The 20,323-nt window shown below is 38.8% G+C and overlaps 1 protein-coding gene across 1 annotated transcript; it reads left to right on the top strand.

Moving 5' to 3' along the window:
• Positions 1–18,819, top strand: PWP2 (PWP2 small subunit processome component). Its single transcript, XM_042868102.1, has 21 exons — positions 1–83; positions 160–272; positions 1,112–1,206; positions 1,518–1,617; positions 2,478–2,621; positions 3,097–3,232; positions 3,919–4,136; positions 5,259–5,402; positions 6,633–6,703; positions 7,528–7,664; positions 8,694–8,842; positions 9,487–9,634; positions 11,182–11,332; positions 11,680–11,860; positions 12,783–12,930; positions 14,032–14,140; positions 14,568–14,633; positions 14,969–15,187; positions 16,471–16,621; positions 17,569–17,643; positions 17,815–18,819. The coding sequence occupies exons 1-21, from the start codon at positions 66–68 to the stop codon at positions 17,972–17,974; spliced, it is 2,733 nt and encodes a 910-aa protein (XP_042724036.1). The 5' UTR covers positions 1–65; the 3' UTR covers positions 17,975–18,819.
• Positions 18,820–20,323: the final 1,504 nt, after the last annotated feature.

Genomic DNA, 20,323 nt, shown 5'->3' with positions numbered 1-20,323 from the left:
GGTGCTCCCTCGCTGCGTAGCTGGGCGCGCCGGCGGCGTACGGTCCACGCGCTCTGCATGCCGCCATGAAGTTCGCCTACCGGGTGAGTGGAGTGAGTGCCACTCGGCGGCCTCTGCATCTCCCCTTCCCCTCTAACCGTCCCCCTCCTCTCCTCGCAGTTTTCCGGCCTACTGGGTACCGTTTACCGCCGCGGGAACCTCAACTTCACCCGCGATGGCAGCTGTCTCATTAGCCCCGTCGGGAATAGGATCTCTCTCTTCGATCTGAAGAAGTGAGCGAGACCTGGCGGCCGCCCCTCTTCTCCTCACCTCTTTCTCCCCGGGGACAACGTGCGGGGTTGAGGCCCGGCCCTCCGGTGCAGCGTATGCATGAAACAGGCGTGAGCCTGCGTGCGCTTGCAGCCCGGAAGGCCAACGGCGGCCTGGGCTGCATCCCAAGAGAGGTGGCCTGCAGGGAAAGGGAGGGGATTGTCCCGCTCTGCTCTGCTTCTGCGAGGCCCCACTTGGAGTACTGCGTCGAGATCTGGGGTACTAAGCACAAGAAGAGGAGAACTGTTGGAGGGGGTCCAGAGGAGGGCACAAAGATGCTCAGAGAGCTGGAGCACTTTTCCTGTGGAGTCTGGCTGATGGAGCTGGGCTTGAGCTGCCTGGAGGAGAGAGGGTTCTAGGGAGGCTTCATTGCAGTGTTCCAGTACTTGGAGGGAACTTACAAGCAGGAGGAAATCAACATAATACACAAATTGATAGCGATGGAATGAGGGGGAATGATTTTAAATCAAAAGAGAGGATGTTTATGTTAGACATTAGGAAGAAATTTATTCTTCAGGTGGCACTGAGGCATTGGCCCGAGCTGCCCAGAGAAGCTGTGGTGCCCCATGCCTGGAAGTGCTCAAGGCCAGGTTGAATGGGGCCCTGGGCAGCTGAGCTGATGGGGGACAGCCCTGCCCATGGCAGGGATTGGGATAATCTTTTTGGGAGATAATCTTTAAGGTCCCTTCCTATCCAAACCGTTCCATAATTCTAGGCATCAGGCCATATTTCACTGATGCTAGAGATAGCAGTCATTTCTGTGTTCTTGTACTCAATTTACTGTTTTGTCATCTCCTTGCAGTAATAAATGCGAAACATTCCCACTGGCCACACGGCACAACGTTGTGTGTGTGGGGCTCTCTCCAGATGGAAGCCTTGCCATCCTTGTTGATGAAGGTACTTGCACAAATAACCTATTTGCTTTATAAAGGAATGAAATATAAGTACTGCATGAAAGTAGGTGTTCAACCTTAGATCAGAAGTGCTCTACTTTAACAATTAATTTAGATTTTCTGGGGAAGGTTTTTTAAAAAAACAACTGGTAACTTTGATTGCTTTTTTTGACTTACATCGTTAAGCATGCTATCTTAAGAAGTTTCTAAGGAGGTACTTCATGATTATTGTTGTTATTTTCACAGGGAAAAGCTAAGCTTGCTAGGATTATGTTTTCTTTGAGCACTAAATAATCTCCTTGTTCTCCCTCACAGAGGGAGCTGCCTTGCTCGTCAGTTTGATTGGTAAATCTGTGATACATCAGTTTCATTTCCACAAGCCAGTGCACAGTGTCTCCTTTTCCCCTGATGGCAAGTAAGTGAAATGTGTGTACTTTAGAGCAAAAGAACAGAAATTGCCTCATAAGCTGGTTGTAATTATTAAAAACATTCTGACCAACCAGGGAATTTTATTTGCTAATTTTGGGCATGACCAGGGCTACTTCATCAGTAAAATTGAGAGGAGAAAAAAGAAAGGAAAAGTAAAGCTTGGCAACAGTCTGGGAAGGTGGCTGTAGTTTAAACAACTGTGTTACCTAAAAGGAACAGTTCTCTGAATTGAGCGGTTCTTTCCTTGTCCCTTAAACTTTAAGTCCATGGTCACTGAGCCAAAGTGTAGTGACGTGAGATTGTGGGAAGCATCAAAGAGTAAGAGGAAAAGGTGGAGACTTCCATTTTGGCAGTATTTCTCAGCTAAATTGACTTGAGATGATGGTAAATGAATTTCTTGCTTGGAAGTTGGAATTGCAGTTCTGTGTTAGGGAATTACACCGGCTGTGGGGCAACTATAAAGGATGTGTGTAACAGAAATGCACATGCTTTGTGCAAGTTGCTAATATATGGAGAAGAAGAGCGATTGAAATAGAATATCTGATTTTGAATGTTTGTAATTTACCTTCCTTTATAAGAATTAGTGAATAAATGTTTCGTTATTCAACTTAATTGATTTTTCCAAATGTTTTCTGTTACTTAGTACCTGCATTCTTGAAGTTGAGGAATAGTAGCCATCTGCAAATGAGTTTTTGGCTTTAATTTTGGAGTATTTTGTGTTTATCGCTTCTGTAACACAGAAACCTTTTTAATGTTATGTTGTTCTGTTTTCTTGCAGTCAGTAGTGAAAAATAGCTTACTTTTAATAGTTTTGCCTGCAATTCTGCTTTTTTTCCTTTATGGCAGGAGGTTTGTGATTACAAAGGACAATGTTGCTCTTCTGTACCACGCTCCTGGGAAGAGACGAGAATTCAACGCATTTGTTCTGGACAAAACTTACTATGGTCCATATGATGAAACAACTTGTATTGACTGGACTGATGATTCCAAGTGAGTTAAACTGAAATGCTGTGTACTTGCTCACTTTGTTAATGTTATTTGCATGTATGCATATATTTTCTTTGCTGTAAAGTGATTCTAGCTTTAAAATTTGGATTATACTGTAATGAAATACTGTATTATATATCTCACGTACAATATACATAGTGTATATAGTATGTAAATATTGTAGCTAGGCAGACTAGAAGGTGTGAAATAGGCATGTGTTAGGGACCAGTGGTGCATTCTTGCTTGAAAATGTCCAGTCATTCATAAAAGACACATGTTTCAAGTGTAAACATGGTTGACCCTTTGAGTGTATTTAATCCTATGTATCATTGCAAGAGTACTCATTTCAGTTTACAAACCTCACATGTAAAGTTAATGTTTAAGTGCTGACTTGTCTTCCTGTGCAGAATGTTCTGCAGCCAGTGATGGTCTTAAAAACCAGTGTTCTAACTCAAATTGCCTTTTTCTTTTTTTTAAGGTGTTTTGCAATTGGAAGCAAGGATATGTCTACATGGGTGTTTGGAGCAGAGCGATGGGCAAACTTGATATATTACTCACTTGGTGGGCATAAGGATATAATAGTAGCCTGCTTTTTTGAAGAGGACAGTCTTGATGTATGTATATAATGATACTATATTCCTGAATTTTAGTGCTAAAGTAGCTGAACTACAGTCTTATCTTTAGGAAAAGATCTGGCTATACTGTTTTCACAGAGTCACAGAATGGACCAGGTCGGAAGGGACCTCCAGGATCATCAAGTTCCAACCCCCCTGCCACATGCAGGGCCACCAACCTCCCCATTTAATACCAGACCAGGCTGCCCAGGGCCCCATCCAACCTGGCCTTGAACACCTCCAGAGACGGGGCATCCACAACCTCTCTGGGCAGCCTGTGCCAGCACCTCACCACTCTCATAGTAAAGAACTTCCCCCTGACATCCAGCCTCAGTCTTCCCTCCCTCGATTTAAAACCATCTCAACTCATTTGCAGTGATCATGAGTTTAAAATTCCTTGAGTGTTACAAGAAGTAACATGATTAAAATGAAAGTGATTCAAAGCCCCCCTGCCGCTACCCCCCCCCTCAGCCCTTTCATAAGGAAAAAAAAAAGACAGTTTTAATTATGAAAGGATTAATTAGCTGTAATTTCAAATGGTAATAAAATTGCCTAAGTAAAATATAATCCCAGTGTTAGAGTGTAGGCTCCCTATCCCTTTTGCAATCGTGTAATCATTAAAACAGGGCAAGAGCTTTCAAAGAAGTCTGCTATGTGATAATCATATGTTTTTGTTTGTGTTCTAGCTATACACAGTTAGCCGGGATGGAGCTCTCTGTGTGTGGCAATGTGACACAGAGCTTGATGGTCTGAAGCCCATGCCCCCTAAAGAAGCTAGACAAAAGAACAGAGTAAAAGATGATGATGGATTTCTTGAAGAACCCAAGGGTGAAGAAATTCATGGAAAAGTCAATCCAAATGAACAGGACATAAGAGAGAAGGTTAAATATACACGTGTGGCAAAGTAAGTGATTTTTATTTATCCCAAGGCAGAGTTTTTGTGGAAGTTTACTATGTTGGGCTTTTTTCACCATTTATTACTCAGAATAATGTAAAAACTGCCCAAGGTTTAGAAATTTATCATAAATCCCATAATAAATAGTTTTCAGTACAACAATTGTTTGTCTTACCTTGACTGTATGAAAGGTGGTACCTTCACATTCAGAATAATAAGCATAAGATTGTCAATGCAGTGTCCTTTAGTTAAGTCCAGAGGCTGTGAGGGATTGCAAGATTGCCTGACTGAAGAGGTGATGCAATGGCAGTGTTAGGTAAAATAGCTCGTCAGCCTCTTTGGTAAGCTACTCAGAGATGCCTTTCTGAATTATCTCCCTGTCTGTCCACATCAAATGAGATACATTTTACAAACAGTAATCTGGTCTTAAGATAGGTGGTGCGTTTAGTTTTGCTGAAAGGAGCACAGTGTTTATAAGGAAACTAGTCAGTAAGTGGGAGAGAGATAGGATTCCAGAAGGGGTAACTAAGAGTTCTGGACATCAAGCTTCTCTTCCCAGTTTCTCTGTCTGTAAAGGAAACGTATGGAAAGTGCCCTACCCCTGACTGTTAACTTGGCCTCTGTGGAGCACTATTTGCAGGCAACAAAGGAATTTGAACATTTGAGTGATGTTGAGCACCATCATGGGGTGCTTATATTTTTAATTCCAGTAGGAGTTACACCTGCAAAGAAATGGAGAAAACCTTCACTAGACATATGGTATTCATGACTGTTGTCTCCATAGGAGGCTCACACGTATCAGTGAATTTGTGAAAACCACCTGTGATGATCAGAAGAAAATGCACAGTGCAATTCCTCTGAGCTTAACTTTTGTCCCTTTTGTTGTGTGTGGTCAGCTGTCACTTCTGATAGTAAGACTACAGTAGCAGCTGTAAACATTCAGGAAGAGAAAAGGAAAGAGAATTAGCTTTTCATGAACTATAGAAAGTATACATATAATAAGTTTCCAGAACCTAGTGCTTTTGAGGTTTGTCATAGGATACTGTTGAAATACTCAACCTGTATTGAAATGGAGTTATGAGAGTTCTTTTCTTTTACATTGTTTGCTTCTCTCATTTCTTTGATGCCCAGGTATTTTTTCAATAAAGAAGGAGATTTTAATAACCTGACATCCGCAGCTTATCACAAGAAAACACACCTGTTGGTCACTGGTTTTGCTTCTGGAATCTTTCACCTTCATGAGCTTCCAGATTTCAATCTGATACATTCCTTGAGGTGAGATATAGGGGTTAATGGTTGGTTGATTTGGGAGTGAGGGCTGTTGGTTTTTCGTTTTGCTTTCTTTGCTTAAGACTACACTGTATTTAGTAGTAATGGATTAATATTGGAGCACAAAAATCTTACACAGGAGCATCGATTTAGTGTTGTAATTTCTGGAAAGGCAGAATCATAGGTAAACTTGTGTTCAGTTTTGGGCCCCTCACTAGAAGAAGGATACTGAATTGCTGAAGAGTGTTCAGAGAAAAGTAGCAAAGCTGATAAAGGGGCTAGAAGATGGTGTATGAGGAGTGGCTGGAGGAACCGGGACTGTTCAGTCTGGAGAAATAGAGACTGAGAGGAACCTTACTAGTGAAAGGTGGCTGCAGTGAGGAAGAAGTTGGTCTCTTAGGTCACAAGTAATAGGATGTGAGGAAATGGCCTCAAATTGTTCCACGGGAGATTTAGATTGGATATCATGAGGAATTTCTTAACAGCAAAGGTGGTTAGGCATTGGAATGAGCTGCCCAGGCATGTGGTGGAGTTCCCATCCCGGGAAGTAACCAGATGTGTGGAGGTTGCGCTTAGGGGGGTGCTGTAGTGATGGGATTGGTAGTGCTGGTGTCTATTAAAGTTCATTTCCAGTCTAAATGATACTATGATAATAAATACTAAGCAGCTCTATTATATAATTCGTTACAGAAAAGTCAGCTCTGAATGAGAAACTCCTGAATAGTAGTTGTTGGCCATAGATTCCTACAATGCTTTGGATTTTCTGTTGTTAGTTTCTTCGTAGCAAATAAAGCTTATAGAGAAAGAAAACAAAAAGAAAATTAAAAAAAAAAAAATCAGCATATTGAAAATAATCTATAAATTGTACTTAGATTGGAGAAACACGTGTATTTTTTTTTCTATTGCTTTATGAGCCTAGCAATAGAATGCATAATTTCCTTGTATAACTTAAAAGAATCCACTGTTTTTTGAATTTGGGAAGGACTGCTCTGTTATTGATAAGTGTGTCTTTGGGATACGGATACTCTTGTCTTCAGTGTGAAAAAGGCAGTATCTGATGTTCCTGAGTATAGTAAAGGAAGGTTTGAATGCTGCTTTTGATGTTACAGTAATACATAAAAATCAGTAAAGTATATAAAGGTCTTGAAATAAACTCTAGTTTCTCAGGAGTTTCAAGTTTTATCTCATAAGGCTTGAAAATACAGGTTTGTTTATTGGATAATTTTCTTTCTTTAGTATTTCAGACCAAAGGATAGCTTCTATTTCTATCAACTCTACTGGTGACTGGATTGCTTTTGGATGTTCAGGTTTGTAAAGTGTTTGATAAGTATTCATGGAAAAATGAGGAATGCTGTGGCAAACAAATCCAAATTCCTCCTTCCCTTACTGATTCCAAATGTTGAAATGTTGCTAATAATGTACAGACTCATCTCCATAGTGTCTGAATAGACATAGTACACTCTTTTTTCGGCTTCAGTCTCATGCACAGCCACTTCTGACACATGGTGTTTTACAAAGTGAGCTGAATGTTCATACATCTGTTTCCACCTCCCCCCCCCCCATAAAGTCCATAAAGGTTAGCATGGTAACTGAGTTTATATCTTCATGCAGCCCTGCTTTTCTTACCAGTTCACCTAGTGAAAAAATTAAAAGATAGGATGTTGTCATCTCCTTCACAGCCCTTGATGTTAAGAAGCAGGGGATTGGAAAGCTCCAAGCTACCTTGGTTATTCATTGCAGTGACCAGTTAATAAGGTCAATTGCCCATAAGGTGACTACAGTATCTTAAAGATGAAATTGCAAAATGAACAAATTAATTGACATAAACAGGAAAACAGAGTTCTTTCCTAGCATATTTCTGATTTTGTACATCCATTTGTTACAAAAATTGTTGATAGCACTGTTGTAGTACTGAGGATATTAAGCCAGATTCTGGTTGTTTAGGAAATTGATCTTGAACTTCTGGAATGAAAATGACTTGTATTAAAATCAATATAGAGACATAATACAACCTGTTTGCATCAACTTTTTTTATTCTTTGATTGGTAGATGCAAGTATGTGTTTTTTGGTGTGCATTAGCAGGTTCCATCGTTGGATTCATAATTCCAGTCAGTCCTTATGTGTTCACAGGTTTGGGTCAGCTCCTGGTGTGGGAATGGCAGAGCGAATCCTATGTGTTGAAGCAGCAGGGCCATTTCAACAGCATGGTTTCATTGGCTTATTCTCCAGATGGGCAATACATAGTAACTGGAGGAGAGGATGGGAAAGTGAGTGATACAAGATTACTGTAGTATGAACTTAAATTGTAAAAAGGTAGTAAACGCATTGAATTTCCATTGTGTGTAGAAAGCTGTGTTACTGTAATCCCTATATTTTTCTGTCCTTGATTTTCTTAGAAGCTTTGATCTTTCTCTGCACAATATATGTTTTGATTTGTGGTTGGTGTCCTCTGCAAATAGTATCACGTAAGCTTTTTAGCAGCTCTTTTTTTGTTGTAGCTCTGCAGTCACCATAAGCACAAAAAGATCTAATTCATCAGATGTTAGTTTATATTTATCTGTGCTGGTTCCTTCATATATTGAGATGAATGAATTTCAATCAACCAGATAATTAGTTTCAATGCAGACTTTATTTCAAATAACTTATAGAAATATAATTCCTAAGCTGATTTTATCCTGCAGTGTACCATTGCAGAAGTTTGCTATTTAAAAGAAAAAATCTCATAAATAGCTTGTATTGAGATGGAAGCCTAGGTGGACAGATAATTTTAAAGAAGAGTTAAAAGTATTTTAGTGGAGAAAGAATGTTTTGTAGAGTAATCCTAAAGTCTCTTGGTTCTTAAACGTGGTGGTGATGGCATCTTCTGTCCATCACAAGTTTTGATGGGGAAAAAGAGAAGACCTGCCACTTCATAGTTTCTACCATTCATATTTAAAATCAACCAAGCCCGATAAATTTCAGACTGCAGATAGCTGAACTTCTAAGTTTTTTGTTTGAAATAACCTTTCAAACAAAGTTTGAAAGTTGGCAGGTCGAAGTTTAAGAGACTGAGATGTTGATTGAGTTTTCCTTGAAATTTTAACTTTATTTCAAAAACTTTTTGTCTCCACTTAATTTCTGTGTTTATTTGCCTTTAGAGGTCTAATGACAAGTTGTAGCTCTGCCTCATTTGCGCACATTCCTTATGCTGTTCAAGAGTTTTAGAGCTAGCTTTTCTTTACTCTACTGTTTCATTATATATTCCTTCTGAACTGATGGTGGAGATTCCAGGAAGGCTTTTCTGATCTCTCTTGCAGGTCAAAGTGTGGAACACTTCAAGCAGTTTTTGTTTTGTCACTTTTACAGACCATAGCAGTGGCGTAACTGCTGTAACTTTTACTTCCAGTGGTTATGTTATTTTGAGTGCTTCCCTGGATGGAACAGTGCGGGCCTTTGATTTGCACAGGTAACTTTTCCTAAAGCTTTTGTGTATTATTTAGTTGTCTTTTTTCCCCACCCAAAATGCAACAGACTGATGATTAATGGTTTCAGGAACAAGTTGCAAAACTATGAGTACCACTTTATTGGTTTTAGTGCTTTTATTAGTTCAGCCTTTGATTCAAACTTAGATAGTAATTAGAAATCCTGTCACTCTATCCAATTTCTGTGAACAAAATTCTGGAGGAACTTTGCTCAGAGAAGCTGAAAATTCAGTAAGGCCATTCTCTGTTTCTACAGTAAGTAGTATTCACCTATGTAACAATGTTTGCCATAGTTACAGTGATTGAGTCATTACAGTGCCGCTGTATAAAACTGGATGTGTAAGCAAACGTGTTGTCTAGAGAATGGACATATGCTGTATTACAGAAGAAAAATCTTCTGAGTGTTTTGGGCTATTTTTTCTACAAAATTAGTAATATTTTTTTGAGTCTTGGAATCATACCAAGGCATCTCTTTTTATGCGAAGAGTACTTTTCTCTGTAGATAGTTTAAGAGACCTGAAAAGGAGTTCATTTGACTTGGAAAAAAAAAAAAAAAAATTAGTGCGTAAAATGTATCTTTAGATCTACTTGAAATGTTTTTTCCAATTTGTTTTCACATTTATAACAGGTACCGCAATTTCCGTACCTTTACTTCTCCACGACCAAGTCAGTTCTCTTGTTTGGCTGTGGACTCCAGTGGTGAGATTGTGTCAGCTGGTTCCCAGGATTCCTTTGAAATATTCATCTGGTCGATGCAGAGTGGGAGGCTGTTGGATGTAAGGACCCACAATGAACATTTGAGCAATGAGCTCTTCCTAGTTACTGAAGTAACACAAATATTGCTGAAGTATTACTATGCTACCGCATTGGGAAAAAGAGTTTTCACTCAACTGGTTGTTCAGAATTGTTCTTTTTTACGTATTTTCTCAAGGAAATTAAGAAAGTGTAGGTGCTATTATAAGATCAATACAGATTCCAGGAAAGATTTCGTTGGTGCAAAGTAGGGGCATGACTTTTTTTTGTACGGTTATTTATTTATTAATTAATATTATTATTATTTATTTATTATTTTTGTACGGTTGTTTAATTTGGAGGGCTGGAAAACTTATCAATTTCGATCTCCAGTGTCTTGCTGTTAGTTTGAAATTACTCTCTGCAGGGTACAGTTAATTAAGGAGAGACACTGTCATTTGCTATTTTCAGTTCTTAAGCATTGTACATATGATGGCAAATCAGATGAATTCAACAATTCATATATTTAATTTGGTGTAGATGGTGAATCACAGAATGGCCTGGGTTGGAAGGGACCTCAAGGATCATGAATCTCCAACCTCCCTGCCACAGGCAGGGCCACCAACCTCCCCATTTAATACTAGACCAGGCTGCCCAAGGCCCCATCCAACCTGGCCTTGAACACCTCCAGAGATGGGGCATCTACAACCTCTCTGTGCCAGCACCTCACCACTCTCATAGTAAAGAACTGCCCCCTGACATCCAACCTAAATCTTCCCTATCTCAACTTAAGACCATTTCCCCTTGTCCTGCTGTTACCTACTCTTTCAGAGTTGACTCCCCTCCTGTTTGTAGGTTCCCTTTAGGTACTGAAAGGTTGCAATGAGGTCACCCCACAGCCTTCTTTTCTCCGGGCTGAACAAGCCCAGCTCCGTCAGCCTGTCTTCATAGGGGAGGTGCTCCAGTCCCCTGATCATCTTTGTGGCTCTCCTCTGGATCCCCTCCAACAGCTCCCTGTCTTTCTTGTACCGGGGACTCCAGACCTGGGCACAGAACTCCAGATGGGGCCTCACAAGAGCAGAGCAGAGAGTCACCTCCCTGTCCCTGCTGGCCACCCCTCTTCTAATGGAGCCCAGGATACCATTTGCTTTCCAAACTGCAAAAACACACTGCTGGCTCATGTGAAGTTTTTCATCTGTCAGGATATTATTTCTATTGAGAGGAGTGGGAGCTCCATGCTTGAAAAATACTTATTACTCTTGCTCACAGTTCTTTAGTGTTGCTCTCCTGATAATAAGACAGGGCAAGAAGACTATTCCTAAGTCTTAACCGCTATAAAGACTGTGTGCATGCATGAGCGTGGTTACAGATACCTGTGCAGTGGTAGCACTTCCGCAATTCTCTTTTCAACTTATTTAAATAAAAAGCGGAGAATCAGTGGTATGTATCATCCCTCATGTCCAGACACAGTCGAAGTAACTTTTGGACAAGTTAGGTGTATTTTTATTGCTGTACTGATAGTTTATTGAATGCACACTATATGAACTTCAGTTTCTCTTACCTACTTCCACGTTGTCTTTTCTTTTATTAGGTCTTATCAGGTCACGAGGGCCCCATCAGCAGTTTGTCTTTTAACCCAATGAAGTGTGTTCTCGCTAGTGGCTCTTGGGATAAAACTGTCAAGTTATGGGATATGTTGGACAGCTGGAGAACTAAGGAGACATTAATGTTGAACTCTGATGGTAATCTCTATTTCATATTCTATTAAGTATAAAAACACTATCAGAAATGATGCAACTGTCTGTCAAATGCAGATTTTTTTTTCTTAATAATGGAAGCAAAAGGTTGAGTAGTTCTCTGCAGTGCAAGAAATCCTTTTTATATGTTACCAGCTCTAGCTATATGGTTAGCTAAACATACGTATGTTGTCCAGAGGAGAAATACTGTGATACTTGTTAATCATTAGCTGCTTGTGGTAGTTGAGATGACATGCTTGAAAAATATGGATTTTTTTTTCTTAGATAAACATAGGATCTTTTCCTAGAAAAAGTTCAGGCTGTACTTTAACCATTAATTGGATTCTTTGCAGTACTTGTTGTTGCTTTCCGACCTGATGGCAAGGAGCTTGCAGTTGCTTCTCTGAATGGACAGATAACATTTTGGGATCATGAGAATGCAGTCCAAGTTGGTTCAATTGAGGGAAGACATGACCTTCAAATGGGAAGGAAGGAGCTCGATAAAATCACTGCCAAACAATCAGCCAAAGGGAAGTAAGTAAACGAGATAGCAGTTGAAAAGAGGGTGCCGTGCTGGTATTTGCTTTAGAGTTGGGTTGTTCTTGCACTTATTTTTTACATGAAGATTTCATAGTGCATCTGCTGTTCAGCTATTTTGATTCTGACTGGATTTTAAAAGATTTCTGGTGTTGACATCTGGATGTATGTTTTTTTACTGTGTTGACCATCTGATCAGCATCACTCTGATCATCTGTTCTCTTCCACAAGTTTGTGTTTCCAGTATAATGTTAAGATTGTCATAAGTTTCTCAGTTAACAAATGTGATGGGTCTTTAAATTGGATATGTTGTTATGTAAACATTATCTATCTATGACTATGTAGGAAATTTATTTTAAGTAAATGTAAATATGCTGTGGGATTATTGCAAGTTACTATGTATGTGAAATAATTTTTAAAGGCAACTCAAATTTATTTGCTTTCAAATACTGTAATACAGATGTCTTGTGTTTCATTCCTCTCTTTTTCCATTGCTGCTCAAACCTCCTTTTTCCTTCCTGTTGCTTCCCCTCAAATCTAAATAATATTTTTTAAAAATGTATTTTTTGGTGGTGAGCTCAACCACCTTCTTTCTCTACATACCTCGGTGTTTTTTTCTCTCTTCTCACCATTCTTAGTGTCTCACAGAGTATAATTGAAAGCTCATTTGCAGAGTTGCAGCAGGGCACAGGCGTATTGACGTACTTGAAAAAGCTTGAAGTTTTAATTTGCTTGTGGTTTCATACACAGTAAAGCACTGAAAGTATTTGATTGTGATAAAACGTGTTAACATGTGAATGAAGAGCTCTACTACTTTTACAATTGAATGATTTTTTTCTGTATCTTCACACTGCACTTTTGTCTTCTGGCTCAAAGTGGCAATGAAATTAACAATTTATTTTTAATTTTTTTTTACCAGATCTTTTACCACTCTGTGTTACTCAGCAGATGGACAATCCATTTTGGCAGGTGGACTGTCAAAATTTGTCTGTATTTATAATGTCAAAGAACAGATTCTTATGAAAAAATTTGAGATCTCGTGCAACCTTTCTTTAGATGCAATGGAGGTATGTGGTTGTAGTGGTCAGTTTCACCCCTTACAAAGCCAAAGCTTTGATTTTTTTGGGTGTAACCTCTAATTTAAATGGGATGCCTGAATATTTTGATAAACATGGGTTTGTTTTCTTTGCTTTGTGCAGGAGATGTAAGGAGAAGTTATTTCTTAAAAAATAAAATTGTTTCCTGAAATTTATCTCATTAAAATCTTTCTGGATTACTATATGCTTGTGTTAAGCAAAATTCTTGTAAGCATAGTTAGCCAGTGAACTTAGAATTAATAAAAATATTAATGATTGATATTTTGTACTAAGCTGATTTTCTTGTGTCAGTTTCTTGTGTTAGCAAAGAAATGAAGGAATTTAGGGTGGATGCAGGAAAGCATCACTGAATTTTACACACGCTGTTTCTAAATAGTGCCAAATGTAAAGTTAAGTTCCTTTGAAAGTAAAGTAAATTGATGAAAACTATTGAAAGAAAAAAATTCCAGTAAGACTTCTTAATATCTCTTTACCTGGAGGAATAATGATTGCTCAAGTGTTTACGTCAAGCTGTATTTGGCTGTGGTTCCAAATGTGTTTCTGACAACAATGGTTTGTAAAGCGGTTTTCATTTCTGTTATCTGTCCCTTATTGTGCCAGCATGGCTTTGCACATAGTGCGAAGGAATACCAGGAGTGAGCCAACTAGAAAAGAATCAAGGAGGAGGCATGCAAAAATTGAGGGGGAGTTGCATCCTGAAGCAGAACTTCAGTAACTGACTGTACAGCTGTTAATTTTAGAACAGTGAGATTGTGGAAGGGGAGGAAAAACAGGACTTTCTTTGAGGAAATTGTGCACCTTTAGGTAGAATAACATTGTAATAATATCAAACCACAGTCTGAGGTTTCTTACTCTATGGCCATAAGAATGAGGCATCTTGACTCTGATACATGGTTGCATATGGTTGCCCACTATTATGAACTAGCAGTTTTCTTGATGATTTTGGAAGAACTTTATTCCAAAGGTACAAAGAAATAATCACTAAATTCTTGAATGTTATGGGATGTTTTCAGTTAATGCAGGTGTTGGAGAGGAGATTGTGCAGTGAATGGAACTTCTGTGTTTTTATAGGAATACTTGGATCGGAGAAAAATGACTGAATTTGGCAGCATGGCTCTGATAGATGAAGGCACTGGAGATGAAGACGGTGTTGCTATTCCTCTTCCTGGAGTAAAAACAGGTATGGCTTTTGACCTTGCTGTCTTGTCTTTGTGAGGATCAAAATCTTTATTCCTAAAGTAAATGCCAGATATGAAGACTTTGAACTGTCCAGCTCAGTTTTTGTAGTATGCTTGAACTGTCTGTGGCTTCAGAGATCTATTACACATGTACCATATTCAGCGCTATCTGGAAAAACTTTTGAGACCCATTTTTATTTTCCAGTTCCTTGCTATGTCTCTGATCTTTCAAATGACACGGCAAGATTCAGTCCTGCCACTTTGTTTAGCTTATTTTATGATCTCTTGTGCAGAGACCATATCTTTGAACTGCCAAGTTTTGACATGTTCCACACTGTTCAGCCTAATTCTAACTATGCTGTTATCATTGATAGGCAGACCAGGAACTTTTGGAGGCTGTATTAAATCAATTTGCAACTTCTCTTTTAGGTGACATGAGTTCTCGACACTTCAAACCAGAAATAAGAGTAACTTGCCTGCGATTCTCTCCTACAGGCAAGTATTGATGAGTGTATGATTTATTTCTTTTCCTTCTGTATGAAGCAAACAGATGAGTAGAAGAGCAAAGGAGTGCAAATGCCTTTGGAGATGGTCTTGCTAGTTTAACAGTCCCATCTCTTACTCAGTAGATAATTAGGAAGCTTACGTATATATTGCATTCAGCTGGTATTCTTCACAAGCACTGCCATTGCTGACGGATCCATCAGTGATGCACTATTTTCTGTCATACATGCTGTAAGCAGCAGAGCATCATTTGTTTGTTATTTCTGTTGTGCTCGTGTCCTAGAAAACCTAGCTTTGTTCTTAAAAAGTCTTACTTCCTTTTCTAGGACGAAGCTGGGCAGCTACCACCACTGAGGGTCTTCTTATCTATTCACTGGATGCTGGGTTAATTTTTGATCCTTTTGAGCTGGACATTGATGTTACACCCAGCAACATTCGCAAAAAACTGCATCAGAAAGAATACATGATGGCTATTGTCATGGCCCTGAAGCTAAATGAAAAGAAGTTAATTCAGGAGGTTATAGAAGCCATACCTGGTAATGAAGGTAAGTGGATCTTCTGTGAAATTTGAGCTAATTGTGAGCAGAGATGTTTAAGCCAAATAGTGAAGCATAAAGGGTAAAGTTTCCCAGAAAGGGGAAAAAAAAAAGTGAACTTTCAAGGACTTCAGTCTTTTTACAGTTGCTAAAGATTAGGAGAGAAAGAATAATCTTCTGTGTAGGAAAAAAAAAAAAAAATTCCTGGTATTAACTTGTTACAATTTTACCAGTCTGCTGTGTGGTCATCTAGTGACTTTAGGACGTGGACTTTGATCAGGTCCAGATTTATGCCAACTTTTGCATCCATGTAGATAAAACAACTGTTGTTAGAAGGACTTACCAAACATGATTTAGCAGTGTGCCTGTGTGATGAAGAGAATCAGCTGATGTCAGAGCTGTACTGTCAAGAATGTAGTCAGCGGCTTGAGGGAAGCAATGAGTCTCCTCTGTTCAGCACTTGTGAGACTGTGTTAGGAGCATGGTGTCTGGTTCTTACTATCTCATGCAAAACTGATATTGTTGTTCTGGAGCGTTCAGGAGGAGGAATTGGAAAACTATTAGAGGGCCAGAATACACAACAGCTGAGGAGATGCTGAGTGAGAGTGAAGCGTGGAAATTTAGGTTGTTGAAATCCACTGTTAACAGAAGGAATGTGGGACTGTTTGTTTAATAGAGAAAGATAGATTGGCTTGAATATTATGTGAAACTGTTGGAGTATCTGCAGAGAGTGAGAGTTTGTTAATTTGAGAAATAATTGTATATAATGAGGTTATCATTGTTCTGAACAACTATAAATTGTGCTGCTTCATCGTGACCAATTGTTAACAGCATTCAGGTACTTCCTCTGTGAGCAGGCAGCTCTGGATCTTTTCAATCATCCTTTATTGCCTCTTGATATTACACCTTCCGAGTTCCACTTAACTCTACAAGAACTATAAAGTCAGGAGCAACAAAACTGTGGTTAAGATCACTTATGGATTAGAAGGAGACAGGTACAAGTTCTGGAGAAGATTGCATGTCTTGGATAGGAGGAGAGTTAAATTCATGTTTTTAAATCCAGTAATGATTGGAAGGCTCAAAAGAGGCCTTGTAAGGCTCAAAACAGGCTTGCTGAGAGGTTGTGGTACTGTGCCCTAAAGTAGAATATTGAACACTGAATAGATGCTAAGACCATGTTCTCTCTTCTGCTTCTCCACATCCCTTCCTGTGGTCTCTTTCTTGTTGTTCCAAATAATAATTCAACACCAATGTCTGTGTATTTTTGTTTTGTTTGTTTCCTCTTCATGCAGTTGATGTTGTCTGCTCATCGCTCCCAGATCTGTATGTGGAAAAGGTGTTGGAGTTCCTGGCCTCTGCCTTTGAGATATCTTGTCATTTAGAGTTCTATCTTATTTGGGCTCATAAGTTGCTCATGCTGCATGGACAGAAATTAAAAACAAGGTGAGCTGTGAAAATGAAAAAAGCTGATAAGGATTTTAACACTCCTTTCAGTTCAGGACTGAAATGGTGGATGCATACATAGGAATTGAAACAACTTGATTTTTACAACTTCTCTACTAACGAGTGTGTATGAGAACTGGATTGCATTTGTGGGGGTAAAAGCATTTTTTAAATACTGTAGGTAAAACTTTCCATAGTTTGCTTAGTCTATAAATGCATGAAGATTTCAAAAGCACTATTAGGATTTGGGGATTTTTTTTTTTTAAACAATTATGTACATTAAATACAACTGAAGGATAACAAGCTTGTATTGGCTGCACCTTCATAGAGTTAGCTTGTGATTATAGCATGCATTTTTAGTAAGTGCTTTGATTTTTTTTTACCAAGTTTTTCTTCAAAACTATATGGGCTTGCTCTGTGAATTGTATTCAACCTTCTCTTACTATACAGCTTGTAGACTCCTTGGAATAAAGCCAGGTAAACTGGAGGTATGATAGAGAGCTACAGCCATCTGAAATAGATGCAGGTTAAAGTAATAATGCGCTGTGTAACTCGTGGCTTACCTCAATATTAGTATTAATGGTTGAGTGGCTGAAATGGCCAGATCAAATTTTCTTCTTTTTGTTTCTATTGAAGTAGAAGTAGGGAGTTTAAAACAAGCTGTTTGTTGTTTGGAAAGTAAGTTATTACTTGGAAGAAATTGTTGTCATTGCAGCAAGCAGAATTTAGTTTTTCATGCTACAGCTTGACGTTAAAAACTGTTTGGAAGTAGATTATTTGTATTTAAATATAATCATTTTTGGCACAATCAAAAGCAAGATGCTTTTGTTTGTCTAATGTTAAATTAGACAATGACACTTATGTTAAAGTTTTGAGTATATAGAAAAGTACTGTTTTTACACATAAATATAAATTACAATGCAAGTTGTACGTTTTCTCCATTTAAGGTCGCAGAAGCTGCTCCCCATGATTCAGTTTCTTCAGAAAAGCATCCAGCGTCACTTTGAAGATGTATCCAAGCTGTATGTATTGTTATATTTTAAAGTCTAAATCAAAACCCTTCACTGCACTGTAGAGTAATTAGAAGGACGATAATGTAGCATTAGAAGTTTCACGACCCTCTTCTTTTAGAGGTGCTTATGCTTTAGGAGAAAAAACATCATCTTGTTTCTAACATGTTCTTATTTTTACAGCTGTGAATGGAATATCTACAATATCAAATATGCATTGGCCATTTCACAACAGCGGGGCATGAAGCGTGTGGCAGAAACATCAGTAGATGAAGACGACTTGGAGTCTTCAGACAGTGATTATCTCATGCAAGAAGTTCATGTTGATAATTTCACTTCCTAGTTATTCTTCATGGGAGAAAACCTAAGACAACGTAAATTTATGCAGTGGTATTCACTGGGACTGAGTGGCCCTCATAGTGGCATAATTTAGATCTTTTTAACAGTGTGGGGTGGGCTTGCATCTGGGTTACAAAGTGGGAGAGATTTAGGATAGGCAGTGCCAGCCTTTGTCCATAATGCAAGTGACTGGTTGCTTGACAGCGCTGATTTCTTAGGTTTTTAAATTGTTCTCAATTTCAGGTAAGGTAAAAAACATGTTTTTATCTGTGAAGTTAGAAGTATGACTGGAAGAAATGCATTCTTTATTAAAAACACATTGTGTATAGATTAAATATTGAGAATTAATTTTAATGTGGCCTTGTCATACTTTGTGATGGACTCTTTTTTACTTCTGTTTTTATGTCATTCTTAGTGGGAGGGCTGCTTATTGCTCTCAATTTGTTTGATTTTTTTTTTTGTTATAATACATGCATATTATTGGAGCACTGTTAGGAATAAGTGGACCTGGTTTTCTTGGTTATGTAACTCCCAATCATTGTTTATTAACATGAAAATTAGAAACTTCTGTTTTCCTTGCTTTTAGGAATTGGAATGGGACTTGGCTAATAATGACACTGAGGTTCTGAATGCAAAGAACTATATCCATATTTGTGTTGTTTTCAAGCCATATGTTGAAAGGGCTTTGATTTAAGGTGCAGCAAATAATAACAGTGAGCCAGGATTGATTTTGTTTTCAGTGTATTCTGTTCTTCTTGATTACTTTTCTGGTCTCTTTCTACTCTTGGAAAAGAGGTGTGAATATAGAGAAGTGCTGCAGAGAAAAATAAATCCAAAGTATACACCAGACATGTGCAGTCAGTTCATGTTGCATTTCAATATGTGAAGTTAATATGCACTTGCTACTTAAATAAGCATACCAAATGTTTTGATTTTTTTTTTTTTTTTTTAAATTATTTTTTCTTTCTTCATAGAATCTTTGAGATTTTTTTTCAGTTGCTGGTGCTCTCTTGCCTCATGTTTTTTTTCATGATCATAACAATGTTTCAGGGTCTCGAGGCAGTGAAGGATGTTGCTGGACTGGAGAGACACTTGTAGAAGCTGCTTTGTGTTTTTGTGTTGGGATTTGGAATTGCTTCTCATTCTCTTCCACCCCTCTGCTTCCTTTCCCCACCATGGCAGAAAGCAAGTTGCACAGAATAGAGGCATAGATATATGTAGGGAGGGAGTAGTACAGAAAGAAGGGAAAAATTCATCTTGGGATCTGTGTAAATCCCTGCATTGTTTAGCTAACCCAGAGAACATATTATGTGTCAGATAACATGATTGTGATTATTACTACTTAACTCAATTTACTGGTTTTCATACGTGTTTCTTATTGTCAAACTTGCATTGTTTTGTTTTGTTTTTTAAGGACCATGTTATTGTAAACTGTACAACCTGTAGCTCTAATTGGGTCTGTCACGACAGTAGCTTTGTGTTATGTAGGAGTTTGCTGCTCGTTAAGCAGACTAACTTTATCCCTACATTTTTAATAATCTTTTGGGTTTGCAATATTAAGAAACACAAACCTGGAGAAAATCTGGCCTTTCAGAACAACTTAGAGATGTGGCTTGGGGTATATTCTTCATGTTCAGAATGTTAAAGATAAAAATTTTACAAAAGCATTCAAGAGCCTTGAGAGGAAGTGGGAGAGGTGGGATAGCATCTGTTCTTACACAAAGGGATGTGTTCCATTCACGTTTGTCACTTTGCTTGAGCTGCAACATGCTGTTAGGTTATCAAGATAAATTCCATGATGCGTGTGATAGATAAAAATTCTCCCTAGATAAGGAAAGACACATTGGAAAATACTAGAAACTGAATGTTAAGTCTGGTAGGTCCAAGTTTGGCCTAATCCTTGTGCCTGTTAGCAAAATGTGCAAATTGGACACAAGCACTCCACAAGCTGTGGAGTAGGCTAGGCCTTGAAGCAGTGTCATTTCCTTACCTTCTGTTGCCACTTGAAACCAAGATGCAAGATTGCAGGTGCAGTTTAATTTGATCTGATCCTGTATAGATGTTTACTTCAACAGGAATGTTGTGAGAAACACTTAGTAGCGTTATCAAAACTGATTGTGGTGCATCACGGGGGAACTGGGGAAAAGGATACAGCACTGCTCATTGAATCATTACAGTTGGAAAGACCTCTGAGATCACCCAGTCCAGCCACCAGCCCATCACACCACGCCCACTGCCCACGTCCCTCAGTGCCACATCCACACAGCTCTTGAACACCTCCAAGGATGGTGACCGCACCACCTCCCTGGGCAGCCCATTGCTCTTCTGCACCAGTTCCAGGCCCTGCTGAAAG

Source organism: Lagopus leucura, unplaced genomic scaffold (assembly GCF_019238085.1).
Source record: "Lagopus leucura isolate 7727_CA_CO unplaced genomic scaffold, USGS_WTPT01 Super-Scaffold_100001, whole genome shotgun sequence".
Taxonomy (NCBI): domain Eukaryota; kingdom Metazoa; phylum Chordata; class Aves; order Galliformes; family Phasianidae; genus Lagopus; species Lagopus leucura.
Note: the sequence above shows the minus strand (reverse complement) of the source record. Positions and strands in the feature narration are given on the sequence as shown.

Excerpts from the sequence above, each read along its gene's own strand:
- PWP2 (XM_042868102.1), top strand. Across the intron at positions 3,233-3,918 it reads TTGAAGAGGACAGTCTTGAT|CTATACACAGTTAGCCGGGA; the intron begins GTATGTATATAA and ends TTTGTGTTCTAG. Across the intron at positions 16,622-17,568 it reads GGACAGAAATTAAAAACAAG|GTCGCAGAAGCTGCTCCCCA; the intron begins GTGAGCTGTGAA and ends TCTCCATTTAAG.